The sequence below is a fragment of the Rhinolophus hipposideros genome, assembly GCF_964194185.1.
Source record: "Rhinolophus hipposideros genome assembly, chromosome: 18".
Lineage (NCBI taxonomy): Eukaryota > Metazoa > Chordata > Mammalia > Chiroptera > Rhinolophidae > Rhinolophus > Rhinolophus hipposideros.
The window spans coordinates 16197917-16216146 of record NC_138064.1 but is presented as its reverse complement, the minus strand read 5'-3'; the positions used below and the strand labels follow the sequence as shown (position 1 = coordinate 16216146).

General features: G+C 41.0%; 1 protein-coding gene across 7 annotated transcripts in view; it reads right to left on the bottom strand.

Moving 5' to 3' along the window:
- The window catches only part of OSBPL3 (oxysterol binding protein like 3), a 166961-nt gene that overhangs the window by 12529 nt on the left and 136202 nt on the right, over nt 1–18230 (bottom strand). For all 7 annotated transcript variants that reach the window (XR_013995393.1, XM_081080276.1, XM_081080271.1 and 4 more), the window contains 5 exons: nt 16606–16856; nt 13712–13849; nt 6014–6077; nt 3028–3106; nt 1753–1897 (listed from right to left, as the gene is read on the bottom strand). Coding sequence is in view for 6 of the 7 variants with exons in the window: in XM_081080276.1 (XP_080936402.1) it covers nt 1753–1897; nt 3028–3106; nt 6014–6077; nt 13712–13849; nt 16606–16856 (677 nt within the window). In the remaining variant the exon portion in view is untranslated. The remainder of the gene's footprint in view (nt 1–1752; nt 1898–3027; nt 3107–6013; nt 6078–13711; nt 13850–16605; nt 16857–18230) is intronic.

Genomic DNA, 18230 nt, shown 5'->3' with positions numbered 1-18230 from the left:
TCTGCTTTCAGATTTTCTTTCCACTCCAGAAGTGCGTCCAATGTTCTAATTCTTTTTATCTCTCATGGCTACAAAAAACCACTCTCCAGTTCTAAGTGGGTGAGTGGTAGAACCGGAGAATAGTTTTTTGTAGCCATGAGAGGTGGATGGTAGACATGGAAGTTGAGCGCATTTCCTTGGAGAAAGTGCTGAGAACTAGGTGGTTCTCACCTGCATCGGAGGTGTATAGATTCTTGCTCCAGGCTGTCTTTTGTTTCTTTTTTACAGAGAGCTTAGATGACACTTTCAAGGCAGGGTCATTTTTATTTTACCCCAAATCAATACTAGCTTTATGTCTGACTATAACCCAGGTTGACTTAGAGGATATAAGGAAGACCCCAATCCACCTCTCCATAATGTCCTCCACCAACTACAGGTCGTGCAGAGAGGTACCGTGTGAAATTCCACAGTTAGAACCTAATCTCTCAGCTTCTGATTTTGCTCTTAATTCCATGCAAATATTTCCTGAGTAGGGTAACACTCTAAGGCCATTTTAGGAACATACGCTTTTTAAGAGCAAGAGGGACTCTCAAGAGGAGGAAAAGGTGGGAGAAGGGTTCCAATCAAGACAGTTGGAAAAGTACACAGACTATCCCATGTTTTTTGCCTCAGGCCAATCAGCCAATCTGTTCATTTATCCTGTGAATATTCATGAGCCTCTGCTGGGTGCCAGACACCATTTCCAGGCATCAGGCAACATCCGTGAGCAAGACAGACCCGGCCTTTGCTTTTCTGGAGTCAGGAATGGTGAGGTGGGGTTGGGGAAGAGAGAATAAACAAGTGAGCCAACAGCAAGCAAGCTAACTACAGACAGTCCTAAACACTTTGAAGAAAATGGGATATGTAGAGAGTGACACAAGATGGGGCAGGCAATGGAAGGATCTGGGAGAAGAATCCAAGCAGAAGGAAATGAAGAGAGAGAGAGAAGGCCAGTGTGGTCAGGGGGCAGTGAGGAATGAAAGGGATGCGGGAGTGGTAGGAGTTTAGGTTGGAGAGCAATGAGGGTGGGTGTGTGGGGTGGGGGACGAAGGGGGAGTGCAGGCTGTGCAGGGGCTTGTGGGCCATTGTAAGAATGCAGGATTTTACTCAGAAAGATGGAAGTTGTTAGAGGATTTTGGTCAAGCATGACATGACTTTCTTTTTTTAAAATTGTGGTAAAACACACATGACATAAAACTGATCATTTTAATCATGTATAAGTGTACAATTCAGTGGCACGAAGTATATTCATAATGTTGTGCCACCATCGCCTTATATGGTACTGAAATGTTTCATCTTCTCAAACTGAGACTCTGTATTAAATAATAACTCCCCATTCCTTCTTCCCCCCCAGTCCCTGGCAACCACCATTCTACTTTCTGTCTCTATGACTTTGACAGCTCTAGGTACCTCATATGAATGGACTCATACAATATTTGGCCTTTTGTGTCAGGCTTATTTCACTCAGCACAATGTATTGTAGCATGATGACAGATGTCACAAGAGTCCCTCTGGCTGCAGCCCTGGGGACAGACCATAGGGGAGTAAGGGTGGAAGGAAGAACCATGACCCTGATCCAGGTGAGAAAGGTGGGCTGGGAACAGGGAGTCCCTAGCATTGCACATCTGCTGGCACAAAAGGGAAGGTGAAAAATTCCCCAAGACCCCTGTGTCCCGAGACCACAGCTCTGCCAAGGCCATTCTGGGTTCAGAGCTCCCAGACCCACCAGGTTACCTTTATAAAATTCACTTTGCAGTGACAGGAATCATCATTCACGTTCTTGATGACGATCTCTCCATAGTGTTCAATCCACCTCTGCCCACTTAAGATGTTATGGATACAAGAGGTCACTTTGTTCCACTCAAAATGGTCTCCAAACCTAAAAAGGAGGAAAAGGTGAGAGGAACAATTCCCGGAAGAGCCAGCAGCAAACGCAAACAAGCACTGCTATTTTTAACTATAAGTCACTTAATGCATTACTCATTCCTTCATTTATGGAGCCAGCCCTGACTGAGCACCAGAGCCATGCTGGGCATCCTGAGCTTTCCCTCTCCGAGGAGGTGTGCACACCATGGAGGGCCACAGCTGTCAGACTCGGGTGCTCGAGAATACTAGAAGCTACTGATCTCCTGAAAAAATTCACCCCCTCTTTGACCGAGGAGGAAACAGAGCCAGAGGTAATTCGTCTAAAGTCACCAAAGTAGGAAAGGGAAGTGGCAGTAGGGGTTTTTCACAATTTGCTGTCTCTACTCACACCCATATATACACATACAGGTACATATATATGTATGTGTGTCTATACATATACAAACATGTATACAAATACAGAGATCTTAAATCTTTTACAATGAGAAAGTATTCAGATACTACTTACAGAGTTAAATAATAATTGTGAGGATAACAGTAATAAGACCAAACACTTATCTGGCACATACTATGTACTGAATACTATTTTACGTACTTTGCATATATTATCTGTTAAATCTGCACAGCAGCAGATGGCTTAGTATCCCCGTTTCACAGATGAGGGCACTGCTAACCAGAAAGGTTAGGTAACTTCCCAAGGACTTGCAATTAGCAAGTAGCACAGTGATTCCATGAGTCCCAGTAGCCTGGTTCCAGAGGCCACTCTCATAACCATTTTTGCTTTATGAATAAGTATCAGTAATTCCTGAAAGGTCAAGGCCATATCCTTCTTAAAAGGAATTTTGACAATGAGGCAGCACAACACTGTTAAAGAGAAATCACTATTCTTAATTTTGTTACAAAGCAGAAATGAGTTTTTTAAAAGCATCTATTCCAGGAATTTTGGTCTTTGGGAAGCATTTTCATTTCAGGGAAAGAAAATGTGAGGTTGTCAAAATGAGGACCATTTAAACTTACTGTGAAACAGATGAGAAGGAAGAAACAGACACACAAGGCCTTGAGGGACAGTGGGCATCCTGTTTCTAAACCTATATCGCGGCCCTAAATTCTATAAAGTTCCTAAACCACAGAAGAAGAACTTACGCGGGCAGAGTCACATGCGTTGTGCCAATGGGAACAATTTCCATGGATTTGCCCCAGAATTTGTTTTTCCATCTCACGTCTGAAATAAAATTATACCAAATATTACATCTTTAGCAGGAGAGCTAGGTAGATAAGAAATGGATCATGTAGGCGGCATAAATGATCCATCACGATACAGAACAATCTTCATAATAAAATCCATTATCATATAGGATAAGTTTTTATTCTCTGTGAGTACTAACTAAGTACCCAGAACAGAATCAGGGAGACTACAATTACAAGATCAAGTACCTCCTCTGGAAGAACTTACAATGTGAAAGGCAGACAGAAGTGACAACTTGTAAGGCCCACACAGAGAGTTATGTTGTAAAGTGAAATGGAACCAAAGAAAAAGGAATAACCAACATGCTTGGAAGACATCAGAAGAGGCTCGTCTGAAGTAGCCACTTAAATCGGGCTTTGAAGAATAAGCAGTTTACCAGGCAGAGAAAAAGCAATTGCAGGCAGAAGACATAGTTTGTTCGAGGGGGGAAGGGGGAAGCATAAGAGAACATGGTGTGGTTGTGTCCTATTAGTTTCAGACTGTCTAGAGAAGAGTAGAAAGATGGAGTACAAAAAACAATGGACTCTACAGCCTGGCTAAGAAGAAGTGGTTTGTGTGTACTGGGGGAAATGAGGTGTTTGTTTAGACAGAGAACTGATGTGATTAGATACAGACTTTGCAAAGAAAACTGGCAACAATATGGAGAATGGAACAGGAGCAAGAGAGATAAAAAGAAGGTGAAAAGTGACAAGGCTACTGGTTGCTCGTGTGTTAAATGAGGACGAAGTGAACCAAGGCAGTAGGGGTGGAAATGATCCCAGAACCACTAAAGAAGCACAACCAGAAATGGGTGACTAATCAGATGCAGATTGTGACCGACCGGGAAAATTTGTAGATGATCTCAGACTTTTTTAATTTGCATGAATGGTGGTGCCCACAGGGAACAGAAAAAGAATGGCAGAGACAGATGATCTCTCTGGCTGCTGCAGGACAATACACAGACCACAGGGCCATAAAGGTGAAAGCAGGGAGGCCAGTACGGGGCTATCCATGGCCATGGGCCAGGAGAGAGGTGGGCTGGGAGCAGGAAACCCCTGGCCACGTACACATGATTCCATTTATATGAAATATCCACACTAGGCAAATCTATAAAGACACAAAGTAGGTTAGTGATTGTCTAAGGATGGAAGAGGTTGATGGAAATTGGAAGTTGGGATAGGAGAGGGCATTGGCTAAAGGGGTTTCTTTTTGGAGTAATAAAAATGTAATAAAATTGATTGTGGTAATGATCGTACAACTCTGTGAATATACTAAAACCCATTGACTACCTCGACAAAGCTGCTACAAAAAAAATTTAATTGGTTGTTTAAAGGAAAAACAGTAACAATGTATTGCAGAGTTTATAACATGCATAAGTAACGTGTATGTCCACAATAGCATAAATGTTGGGAGAGGAGAAATAGAAGTATATTTTATAAGTTTCTTAGACTATAGGTGAAGTGGCATAATATTATTTAAGGACAGACTATGATGCGTTAAAGATATATAATATGAATCCTAAAGTAACAACTAAGAAATTAAACAGAGGTATAGCTAATCAGCCAACAAAGGAGATATACTGGAATCATAGAAATTAGTCAGCCCAAAAGAAGGCAGAAAAAAAGAAAAACAGGAGGGAAGAACAGATGCAACAAATAGAAAACAAGAGGCCAAATTTAAACCCCAACTATATCAATAATTACAATAAATGTAAATGGTCTAAACAACCTAATTAAAATGTAGAGAAATGTCAGATTGAATTTAAGAAAGATTTGGGAGTCATGGGCCTATAGGAGTAGTGGAATTGCCCATGAAAATCCTGATGAGGAAGAGAAGGGAGCTAAGGAGAAAGCTGTGAGTAATGTAAGGAACACACAGGAACTACTCCGAGAAGACCCTTCGCATTACGTAATAATTAGCTTAATAATAAAGTGCTTACGAGGTCAATGACACTTAGGAATTAGGAGGTTAGAGATTTTAGGAGAATTATTTCCAGAGGGTTTCAGTGAAGTTAGAGAAGTTTCTAGTTAAGCTTTAATCCTAAACTTTAGTAGCAAAGATTCAGAAACTATGGTACTTGGAACCTAAACTGGTAATACTGATTGGCCTCCAGAGAGAAGAACTGAGTGGCTGGGGCTAGGGTGAGGGAAGGAGGTTTTTTACAAAATACTTTTATATCTTTTAAATTCTGTAGATTTTTTTTTATGGCAATGTGGTACATCAGGTGTTACCACTGTTAGCAGAGAAAAATGTTTTAAAAACTGATAAGTGCTCAATGCATGAAAACCCAGGATACTCAAATGTTCCTTCTGTAGTACACTCCAACTTTTGAATTAATAAAGGAGTTAACAAAATTGATTAATCCATTTAGGAAATATTTGCAGCCTTATATATTTTTCAGAACAATCCATCCCCTCCCAAATCTAAAATCATAAACTGAATATAGGTACAAAACCTCCAAATTGAAACAAACAAAAAATGTCAGCAATGTAAAATGTGATTTTAGAAATAAAATTTAAATGTATTCAAAGCAAAAAACCCCTGTGCTGTCTAGACTCTGATAAGTAACTAAATATCTTGCGTCTCTTGAAATACATGAGGAATTTCAAGTGGCTGTGAATAAGAGAGAAAAAATTACAGAAATGAGTGGTAGTGGCCCAGACAAAGATTGAGAATTTTTTTAAAAGGGAACTAAATTATCCTCCTAAATCTTCAATTATGAGGTAGACAAATTCAGTTATTGTTCAGAGATGAGAGGCAAGAGTATCAAGTATACAGATCCTTCCAACAAGGCCCAAGTCCAGGGCCACTGTGACCTCGACATGCATTTAGAGAAGTTTCTGAATAAAATAAATCTATAACATTACAAAAAAATGATGGCGGTCAAATATATCAGCACGTTACCTTGCCAGAAAACAAAATTTCCAGACTCAGCGTGACATGCAGAGATAGGTGGATGGTGGCTGACCTGAGGGAAACAAAGTCCAGAAATGAAAAAGCGTATTAACTTTTGTTTTTCATGAAATGCAGTCCTTCTCCCTTATGTCGAGATGCTCAGTATCTAAGTGAATGAAAACTCTTTTAGTTTTATTTCACCACGTCTGTTCTTGAGAGGAGGATGCTCCTAAAACAGTCAGCTCTGATTTGCTCAACTTTGTTAGGGGTGAGAAGAAATTGGGTGAATGGAAGCCTCTGGAAGCCTCAGAGAAAAATGGCCAAGTGGCCAGTGATGAGGACGGAGAATTGTTTTGAAAGACATGAAAATAAAAGCAGGAACATGCTAGGGTTGCCTGCTCATAAACCATATAATCTGACAGTATCTGCCAATGTCAAAACCTCTATTAGCTGTTCCAAAAGTAACTGTGTTTAATTAAGAAGCCAAATAGTAAATATTTTTCAATGCTATTTCTAAGCAACACAAAAACTCTGTTTGTCTCAGCAGATTTCATTCTTCTGAAAACATTATCCCAAAGTCCGGCCTCTTTTCAAATCACCTACAAGAAGACTGATTCAAGAAAAATTTTTTTAGAGAATAATGTTTCTATTTTAAAACGAGCTCAACAAACCCATACTGAAGCAATGTTAGTCAGCTTCTAAGAAAAAAATTATCTTCATTTTCTGAATAATTTGAGTAAATAAGTAATTATGTTCTAGAAAAGACTCTTCTGCAGCAGAGACTGTAGCACATTCCCTGCCTTTTGTCACTGGAGTCATTACTTCTGTTTTAGTCACTAATAAAGAAGCTAATGAGGAAATGGCTCCTCAGTTAGATTTCCTCATTATCTTAGTAACTCCGGGCACGTGAGCGGTACATGTACTGTTATTATAATTCAGTATTAGTGACACCAGAGTACTGCTGACCGCGGTGTTCCCAGACATCTCTCTGGCTGAGCTGGTTCTCTTACATTTAGAGCATCATATTACAAATGAGACAGAAACCATAAAGACAGAAATAATGTTTCCCAAACACACTGCTAGGGAAGAAGTGGAGGTAAAACCCAGCCTTTTGGGTTTATGTCAATGTTTTCAGGGGGTGGGGGGTGACCAATCCTCAACCTCCCCTCCTGGCCCCAGTTCTTCAGCAGTGATGAGGAACATGGTTTGAAAAGCACTTGTGGGTGGAGAATGATAGGGACTGGATAATCTAGAGTCATGTCACATACCTATTTAACTGATGGGATTTCAACTGTATCTACCAGTTTGGCCCAAAGAAAAACAGAGACAAAGATTTAAATACTGCGGGTATCTCTCAGGTCTCAATGAACATAGAAGACGATGCAAAGTTGCTGTCCTGTGGATGGTTTTAGTTCCCACCGGCCTCTTAAGAATGTGATGCCTTCCTGTGCCTATGGGGTTTTCAAGGGCAATTTTCACTTCGAGCATCGTTTAGAAACCTAACTCCCAAAATGCAACTCTCTGCATAAGCCACTCCTTGAATGCAACTCCTTGAAGATACTTCCTATAATAAAATGCTGTACCCTTATTTCCCCCTACTTCCCCCGCCCGCTCTCAATGAAAGCAGTCAGCTTTTAAACCCTGGGATTACATAAAATTCAACCAGGACAAGATAACATGCCCAACTCCCCCTCCCTCCAGGGGAATAGGAGAGGAGCTATGGAATGCTCCCCTTAATGTAGGCATAGTTTAAAGTAGATTATTGCAAAATAGATCATATTTATTCTAACAGAAATGATGCAGTAAAAATTGTAGGGATCACAGCTTTGATCAAGAATTTGACATTTTATAGGTTTGGCCTAATGTAAACATCAAAGCAAAATAAAGCGTATAAATACTAGAAAACCTCTTTGGTAATAATTTTACATCCCATAAAATACGAATAAATGTACTTGTCCCTATGAATTATAAAAGAAGCCCTATCAAACCATAAAGTAGATATATGTCCCATAAAAATGCACCTTTGACCTTTAAAGCTATTGTGAGCTTAACGAGTCAGCACCTTTTAGATGGGCTCAAAAATGTTTTCTGCGTGCATACATTTCAACATTCAAACATCAATGATTTTGCTTATTTCTTTCTGGCTTAGAAAGGCCTGTGGGAGTGATTTATTTGGTACACATTGCTTTTAAGATGTTTACAAAGCTTTCCAGGGAAATTAAATTGATGCCTTACTATTCTTTGATATATTTCCTTCTGATAAGTATTCTTCATGAACCATTTCTGCCAAGTGCTACCCTAGTGTAGCTTTTGGAGATCACAGATCCAGGTCCTAACTGTGCACTGTCATCTACTGGCTATATGACCTTGAGGTGACCTTGAGCAAGTTTTTAAGCCTTCTGGACCCCAGTTACCACATCTGTAAAACAGAGCTAATACCACTGATTTTGCAAACTAAAAAACAGAGGACACATGCAAAGTGACAGGATCATAAGCTGGTAGGAAGTAGGCAGGGACTAAATTTCAGCCATTTTTCATGAGGATTTCCAGTTGGTTCTCATGCTAACCTTGTGTCTGCTTTATTCTTATTTTTATAAATTCAGAAACAAATGAAAGAACCTGTCCAATGCTTCACAGTTAATTAGTGACAAGGACAGCTCTTTAAACCAAGGTCCTCTGATTTCAAATATCACGTCCCTGCTCCCTCTCTATGGCTGCTCTCAAGTTGGGCTCTGCTATTGCCCCAAAGGGCGTCGTTGAGGTCCCATATCATGAATATTTGAAGAAAGAATCTCTTCAGTCTGACCTTTCCAACTCTTTGAGTCTCATTAATTTCTTTGTAAAATGATTCTGAGGGTCTCTCTGACTTCAAAATGCTCTAGTTTTAACATTTGCTTTCGATGTCTTCTTCAAAGCCCAGCATCAGTGAGTGCCAGCCAACTGAAAAAGATTATTCTAAGGCTTTAACTAACTCAAATGCCCATGGAAAGGGGGAAATTCATGGCTAGTAATTTAATCTTTGTTGATGGCAATCTTTCTAAAAATCTACCGGAGTAGAGGAGAATGAGCACAATCTAACCTGTCTCAGTGTGAAATTTCATTGAGTTTCTATTCACACTACATGTTGACCCAGGTGTAACTCAGAAAGGCAGTAGATTTTGAGTTAGAATCTGACCTGCCCCAGCCCTGGAGTAGACCCTGTCTGTTAGCCTACTGGATAAATCTAGTTTAGAGTGGTTTTGTTTTTAGCGTCCCTCTCCACCTCAATCACACAAGAGCAATTTCAGATTGGAAAGGATTCCCAAACATTCAGGAACTTAGTATATATGGTTTTTATTATGCAAATATTTATATGTACCTTTCTATAAGCCTGAAGTCAAGGAATTCCAGTTAGTTAAGCATTCTTATCATTTATTTATCTACTGAAGTCTTTCTTCAAACTGACCTAATCATTTTTGATTTATGCTTTGAATGCATTTTATATAAGAAGTGGGCAATAGACAAGCAGATGAAAAAAGAGTACATTTCAATATTTGTGTATTTTGTAAATTTTTGGATTCAGAAAAAAATATCCTTTAAATGCATCACTTCTACAGCTTTCTAGGGACTTTATGGTCCTCCTCGTCTTGACTCGCCTCCAACCTCAAAGGGCAGCTTATGAAAAAGAGAACAAATAAGTGCCAGGTGAAAATCATCCAGGGAGGGGACCAAGAGGCCATTCATTTCATGGCATTCATCACTTACTGATTTCCTACACTGTATCAGGCTCTGACCTTGTCACTGGGCATACAATAAGAAACAAAAGTCTTTACCTCATGGAGTTGCCATTTTAGCGCAGAAGTGGATGAGACAGATGATAAACAAATAAGGACATAATTTGTCAGGAGTAACGTGTGTTAAGAATAAAGGGAGGCATGAAGGGGGGGATGGTAAGTGGCAGTGCTATTCCACACAGAGTGGTTGGGGCAGGACTCTCTATAATGGAAACCTCTGAAGCTAAAATAAATAAGGAAGCCAGCCACCCAGAGAACTGGGAGAACTGTGTCCAGGCAGAGGCACTAGTTTAGTTGCCTTATGTTTGATTTATTGCTAGTTTTATTTGAACAGCTTAAATTTCCTCTGATAATGTCTTTAAATAAGATGCCCCTTTAAACAGTAGGAATACCTTTGACTAATAGTAGATAAAAGCACTATTCAGACAGGTGACGTGAATGAGCAGGGGGGGAAGTGATAGGTATGGCATTTATAGTCTGTCCAAGAACATATGTTCAAAGTTTCCTAATGAATCACCGAAAAGGAAGAAGGGCTGAGCCCACAGAGCAAAGGAAAAAAGACTTCATTGGACTCTCTTCCATTTTAGTAACTTTTGATAATTCCACTCAGCTTTTCTGTCACGAACTCTTACCAGGCTGAGGTAGTAAATGGTTAAAATGACCTGAACAGGGATCTGACAATTGAAGTTCCAGGTAATTAGGAAAAGCCACTTTTAGGTAATAGCTTAATTGCATATCCTTTAGACACCTTTAAACCTTTCCCAAAGGTATAAAAGAGAAGCAAAGCTAGGTGAAATGAGTTTTTTGACCTCTCCAGTCCCTGGTGAAGCTCAAAACTAGTTAGCTTTCTCTCCAGGAGAAGCAATTGGGGAATAACCTGCCGGCAGGAGTTTCGGTCCCTGAAGAGAGAAAGGAAGTCCTTTCTTCCTGAATTCCCCTTTTTCTGGGCTTCTTTAGAAAGCCAAGGCTGAATCAGATTTCTTTGCACAAAGGAAGCTCCTTGCCTGAGAAGGTGGAACATGTGACAGGAATGTTTATGATTTACTCCTGAGTACCTCATTCACAAACACCACTCCCCAGCGCACAATGGGAGCTGAAAACAAAGTACTACGTGAGTTTGGAGGATGAAAGTTTTAAGTGACAATGACAGACAAAATCCCATAGTCTGAACAGTGTGCAAAAGGCTATTTTCACATTGGCAGCTGATGAATCCAGCATTTCTGAGCACAATACCTAAACCTACCCAAGAGACCTCCAAAAAGATGAGGGAAAGAGGACACAGGAATGGAAACAGAGGGCATTAGCTGAGGGTACAGGAAGATGCTCTCGGCCTCAGTTTCCTCACTTATCACTGAACCTCACCCGCCACACAGGGAGTATTTTCAAGATCAAATAAGATCTGGTACACGTTTAAAAAATACAAAGTATTCTGCAAACTTAGTATATCTGGTCCCCAGGGTTGGTCTACTTTTCAGAGTGAAATGCATGTAATAGCATTCTAGCGTATATATCAGAATCTTGTAAGCTTAGCTAGGTGAGTCTATCCCTGAGAGATTCATCCATTCTTGGGTGTATTAAAAGAACCAACTATCTGAGGCCATAAGGCTATGTTCCAGACACAGGAAGTATCTCCATCATGATCAAGACTGGCAGTATTACCATGGTAAAGCCAGCTGTGCGGACAATTCTTGGCTGCCTCACGGCTGGCTTTTTGTCAGAGACACACCAGTGACATTACGCCCCCTTCCAACCACTTGAATTAGTAGCACAGATATAGTATATCTTACTTCAATACTCCTTTTACTATTCTTAACACTGCATATTAAAAAAGATTTTAAAAGTTGCCTTTGAATATAAGAGCAGAAACCATGTTCTGAATGTCTACAGGCCTCAGGACAAGTACTCCACACATTAATGTATTATTTCATTTACGCCTTCCTGCCACTTAGGAGGTAAGTGTTACCATTTGTACTTTACAGGTAAAGAAACAACCGAGGCTCAGAAAGTTTAAGTCGCTGCTACAAGGCCACTCACAGAGTAAGTGGTGGAGTTAGGATTTGAAAGCAAGTCTGCATTACATCCAGCACACCCTATGTTACTAAAAACGGCCAGATCTCTTTCTTGCTTATTTCCTTGGGATCCATTTCATGGAACCAAAGACTAAGTTATGCAATGCTCCTTCCATCTTTGTGCACGTGTTCCAGGAGCCGTCATAGGAGATACACAAGCAGATCCTGAATTTGCACCTTCCCACCCTCCAATCCTCGCTGGAGGCTCTGGGGGTTGAAACTTAGCTTCACACAAGCTCACATTTACTACTCATTCTTATACCTATTCATCCTGTCCTGATTGTCTGCTGTAGTTGGGGGCTATTTTGGGTCTTTATTTTTTCATGTGAGTGCACATAATGCCTTGGCAACCAGGTTATATTTTCATTTATTCTCGTTCCACTTCAGTTGTAGGATTTAAATAACCCAGTTGAATTTGAATAAAATTCTTTAACTACTGATCTAACCCCCTACCTCTCTAAGAACAGTGTTTAACTTCCCGTTTTTAGCTTCTAACTGGAAAGCTGCTGCCAAAAATGTGTTTTGGGATTAGTGTGTATTTATTTTCCTTTGAGTTTCAGAGAACACTGCTTATATATTACGGTTAAGTCAAGCACCGTCTTCATCAGCCTCTCAGCCACACCACCCTTCCCTTCTTACCCCCATAGTGCACATCCATTGATAAAGAGGGCAGCAAGGCAACAGGAAGGAAAATCCTATTAAAGCAACCCACCCTTTTCTAAGAATTGGGAGGAGAGAAAGGTACTGAAGCAGTCGTGCTTAATGTCCCTCAGGTGACATTTAGGGATACATGCATGGCAGACATGGTCAGTTGCTGCCTGAACCAGGGGAGAGAATGGCTTTTTATTTTCAGTATCGTTGCACCCTATTTTAGCTAAACAGTTGCTTATTGGTAGATATTTTGGATGTTGCCAACAATCCACTCTTGCAAACTCTGCTGCTGTGCACCAGTAACATGAGCAAACACTCCTATAACACTCTGGATACTTCCTGTATGAGACACCGGTCTAAGTGCTTTGTGGAGAGTATCTCATTTCATCGTTACAGAGCTCTCCGAGGTCTGTACCATTATCATCATCTCCACTTTAAAGAGGGAATTGAAGCACAGACAGGCCAAGTAACTGGCCCTGGGTTACAAACATAGTAAGAGGTAGAGCTGAGATATGAACCTACACTGTCGGGCTCAGAGACCCTATTCTTGAATATTATTCTCTGCTAATTCTGAGGCGGGAAGAATCTCGCAGAAGCTCGGGGAACACAGGCTGCACAAGAATGCAGTACTACGCCCATCCATTCAATGACAGGCCTTCTGGTCTACCTTCAGCCCCCACCCACGTGCATTCTGCCAGCAACTGGAGCAATGCCAGGCACGTGACATATGTCTGAGAAATATTTATGGATTGAATGAATAAATACACGAACAAATGATTCCTCTTAAATAAACTCAAGAAGAATGCATTTATTTGGTGTGACCCATCCTGATGAGGCACTCATGCTCTAGAACAGCGATGTCCGTGAGTGAGGGTGCACCCTTTAAACCTCTACATTGTAATTTGGGCAAGCGCTTCATACTTTGAAAAGTCCTCTCACTACGACTGAACAGAAAGGGCACTTCCATGCATATGGCCCAATGAGATTTAGCATGGCTAGAACCTTTATGCCGAGGGGGTGGCTAGGTTCCAGTGGAAGGAAACTTGATCCCTCTCTTTATGTGCAAAAGCACTGTAATGATCTCAGGGGCTGTGAAGCTAGTGACAGGTGGAAAATAAATATTTCAGAAATACATGTCATGGGAGGTGTAAGCAACTCCTCCAGGGCAAGTGGACAAAAAGGTGTGCACAACAAACAAAAAGGTATATATCCACCTGTTCTGAAAAAAACTGGAAGCCCTTGTCCTCGCGAATACACTCGTAGGTTTCTCCAAGAACGGGGTTAAAAGGCTTGCTTCCGGCTCGGAAATAGCTAGATGCGTACGCTGACACAGCAAAGGCTGCCACGTACACCTAAGGGGAGGAAACAAAGAACGTTGTTATTTCTCTGTCACCAAGAAATTTGTTTTTACCAAAGGCACGAGCAAAATAAAACCTCTGTTTCTTTCTTTATGGTTTATTTTCAAACGTGAAAGAGGTGTCTCAGGTTTCAAGACAACCAGATCAACTTCGGGGTAAAGTTGCAGGTTTAATTAATGTGCGTTATGGCCTCAGAGACAAACGAAGCAAACACGTTCAACTGTCCATTTGTTCGGATGCCTAAAAGTTGGCAGAGGCCTTCAGGATGAGGATATTTATCAAATGAACTCCACTGTGTTTGAGTAGTCAGGCTGAGTCCAGTACCTGTAAAGCTGACAAATATCTGAGAATCCTGACATCGTGCTAAGGTTTTTCAGGGAAGAGGGGGGCGGAGAAGGGCATAAATAAAAGCCAAACTTCCTGCAAATTTCAGGAACAGGCATCCTAACTTTAGCCATTCCCAATGTGATAACTGTCTAAACCTCAAAACTCATTGCGACAAAAGAAAATCTGTGAGTCATTTCCTGAGCCTGGGCAACAATCCGCAGGATAGAGCACAGTGCCTTTTCAAAAGTTCTGCTTTTTAGGAGGATAAAGGAAAACTATAGGTGAACATGAAATGAGCAAGATCCTCTAATGGCCCTCGCCGTGAGGCTCTCAACATTTTTATCAGTTTCCTTTTCAGGGCAAGAAAAACACACATTACTCTTTTTGTCTTTTTTTTCTGGGTGGGAGGGAGCAGCAAAAAAAAAATTAAACCTAATAGTGATAGCAACTTTCCCTTTCTACTATTGAGTAACAATCTCCATGTTTCCTCTTCCTAGCATATTTTGTAAAAGAGCTGAGTGCCTTTCACAAATGTTCACTAGTTGCATAACTTTTCTTAGCCTTTTAAAAATAGGACCTACCTTATAACCTCACACTATAGAACTCTCTAGAGCAGCTGTACAGCTTATAAGAATTAATTGACTATGCGCAATTCAGTCTCTGCTCTTGAAACCTGGCTATTTGTGCCTCTCTCTGCTTCCTCAGGTGTTTGTTACCTGTTAAATAGTAAAATCACACTGTCGATATTGAATGCTAAATCAGCCCTGAATCACCTTCACAATTTAAAATATAACAAAATTGATAAAAGTACCTCATAGTGCTGAGAAAGCAAGGGTGGGGGAGAGCAGACACACCTGTTTTGGGCTGGTAACAGGGGAGGGAATCTATGCAGGGGCCATGAGCAGACCAAGAGAACAGTAAACACAATGCCTGGATAAGGCTCCTGCTCAATGCTTCCCCATACCTTCTCTTCCTGACGTATTGCACTGGAAGGCAAAGCCTTTCCTAGAACTTCTCAAGGTCAATTATAACCAATCAGTCAGCTGAATATCCTAAAGGTCTCTAAATTGCCACAAGCATGAAACACCTTTATGAGTACTTTCATCTTCAAAGTCAATCGGTTTCTTTAAAGAAAAGAGCTGTCCACAGCTGTTGACTTTTACCACTTGCCTTAGAAGCTATTTGCTTCCCTTTGTTCAGCAGAAATTCTCTGGGAAAGAGGAACAAAAAAGATTGAAAAGATACACAGCTTGTTTTTCTCTCCTATTCTTATTATTAGTAGCAAGAAAGCCTCTTTGATGGGAGAAGTCCCTGGAGAGCGTGTGGAATGACTCTGGGATGTCTCTTTTCACCCAGTAGTTTGATTTCAGATTTCCGCGTAATCTTCAAATCACTAAAGTAATGAAGCTTTAATGAGGGCTACAACTACAGAATACTTAGAATTTAGAAAAGAATGGTGTCTTCCACCAGTGAGAGGGAGACTTAATGGCAAGTTCCTGATGCCAAGGGGGCATGCCAACTCCAATTCAGCCAATCGGCAAATGCCCAGGACAGAGACTAGGCACTTGGGGGAGAAACACCAGTGTCCCATACAATGACTTCACTGTTGAGCAGGTAGCATCTGAGAAGGCAAAAAGAGGAAGAGACACTCAATTTTGAAGAACAAAATCAGCCACAGTCACAGAGAGGGCTGATTTGGCCACAATCTTACAACCTAGGTACCCCTTCCTGCCACCTGCACAACACAGGGAAAGGATGAGAAATTCTTGGAGGGCCCTGCATTGGAAGGGACACCGAGAAAAGAAGGTACATTTTTCGAGGGTGAGGTGTGGTTTTTGTTGTTGGTGGTGGTGGTATTGTTTTTAACTCTGTAGAATAAGAGCGGGGCACAAAAAAAAAAAAGAAAAATCTTATGTGAAAACCTGTTCTGTGAATGTTATTTTCTGAAGATGTAGGAGCCAAAGGGACAATTCCAAAAATAAACAAAAACGTTCTCAAGGGCAATTTACTCCGACAAGAAAAACAGCTTGAGAAATTAAATTCTGTCCACCCGGGATAGTAAAAATAAATACCCAGACAGCCCTCCAGACATATTTTCCAGACAGGCATATCAGAACAATCACATGGAAGGTTCTGGAGAATGAGAAAGTGCAAATTCACAGACCAGAACTATCCCCAGGCACCATCTGTGACAGAAAATCCCCCACTACAAATGGCAAATCCTGACAGGCTGACTGAAAAGAGCCAGGCAGAGGGGAACCAGATGTCACTGAGCAAAGAACCTGTCTGTCTAAAGAACAATCCCAACGAACACCGGAGGGGACTGGAGCTCTGGCTCAGCCCATGTTGGCTCTGCTGGCCGGTGGATGGCCAGGTGGTGCAGGCGGAGGCCGGACAATGCCCTTGGAAGGCTGGCTCCTCACCATCCTCTCCAGGGCGTTGGGGATGTGTGCGGCCTTGTCCAGAAGCTCGCTATACTCCAGCTCCTCACAGAGCCTCTGCAGTGTGTTCAGAGGTTCGTTTAGCTCCACCGGCATGGCCACTTTAGACAGGTCCTTCCCTATGTTGTTTCTCAGGATGTTCCACAAGCTGATATTACTGGTGTTGGGGCAGGGCGCTGGCAAGCAAGTTCTCCTTTTGGACTTCACTTCCGCACGACTTTCCATAACAGGCTCTGAAAAGCAAGTAAGCCAAGTCACTACAAGGCGTTTTACTCTAAATAAATATTTAACATTTATCTTTATAAAGTCAGTCATTTTGAATAAAGAGGCTGCTTTGATGAACAGAAAAGGATAAAACTGGAGTCATACTGTGCAGTCTCATGTAAATTTAAGTATCCGATTAATTGTTGAATTTGTTCTGATGGCTCAACGTGGGCAAAAATCTGATTTACCAGTAGCTGCAAATGATAGTTTTCAAAAACAGTTTTGCACGTAATCTCAAAATATTTTCTTTGATTACACTCATCTAAATTTGAAAGACTACTGTATGACGACTACTACTAACAGCTAATACATATCTACCTTTCACTCTATGGCAGCAAGTCTTCTAAGCATTGTACATATCTCACTTATTTTCATAACAATCTCTTGAGGTAAACAGTATTATTATCCCCATTTTACAGGGAAGAAATTGAGGCACAGAGCAGTTAATTAACATGCCATAGAACACACTACCAGAGAGTAGCAGAGTCGGGGTTAGCCGAGGAAATCTGATCCCTGAATCTATATCCCAAATGATTTAACCTCCTCACAGTACCCTGTGGGGAGTATCATGGTGAAGATCCTAATATGTGCCTGCTGATTTGAGGGGGAAGAAATTAATAGGAAGCACTCTAAATACCTAGTATGTAGTATGGGCTCAGAGAAATTCTAGTGTATTAATTTACCAAGACCTGGATCCAATCCTATTTCATTTTGTAGGCAAAATAGCATCATCAACACAAAGGTTATTTCTAGATCCAATCTTTTCAGTAGAGTACTGATGTTTAGAAATCTAATCTTGCTCAGAGACAGTTAAACTGGAGGACACCTATTTTTGTTCCCAAACACCGCTGAAGAAGACACCTGGGTTTGGCCCAGTGTTTGTCCAAGCTAAGGCAATGTTAGTCAACATTTCTAGCAAAATGGCTGTGGACTAGGATAGAGAGAACTCGCCTTAACCTCTTACGTGCTTTCCCTGGCTGATGTCAACTCAGCCCAGTTGTGGTGTTAGGTCTAGTGATGGTTCCATTCTAGTGTGTGTGCTATTTATCAAGGCAATGGGTGATGTTTCTTCATTTCCCTTTCAATTTACCTCCTTGCTTTTCTAGGAAAGCAAGTAGCTCCTAAATTATTGCTCTTCTCCTTTGAACCATTGGTTCTCAGATTTTTCCACCAAAGAGTTCATCTCTCCAGAAACATTTCAAGCAAGATAGAACCTAATGAGCATCTGACCTCTAGCAGGCATGATGCTGAAGGTCCAGAGGACAATAAAATTAAAATTACCTGCCTTTTTTCGTGATCCCCAAAGAGTAGGCTCTTTGGTATTCAGATAACAACTCATCATC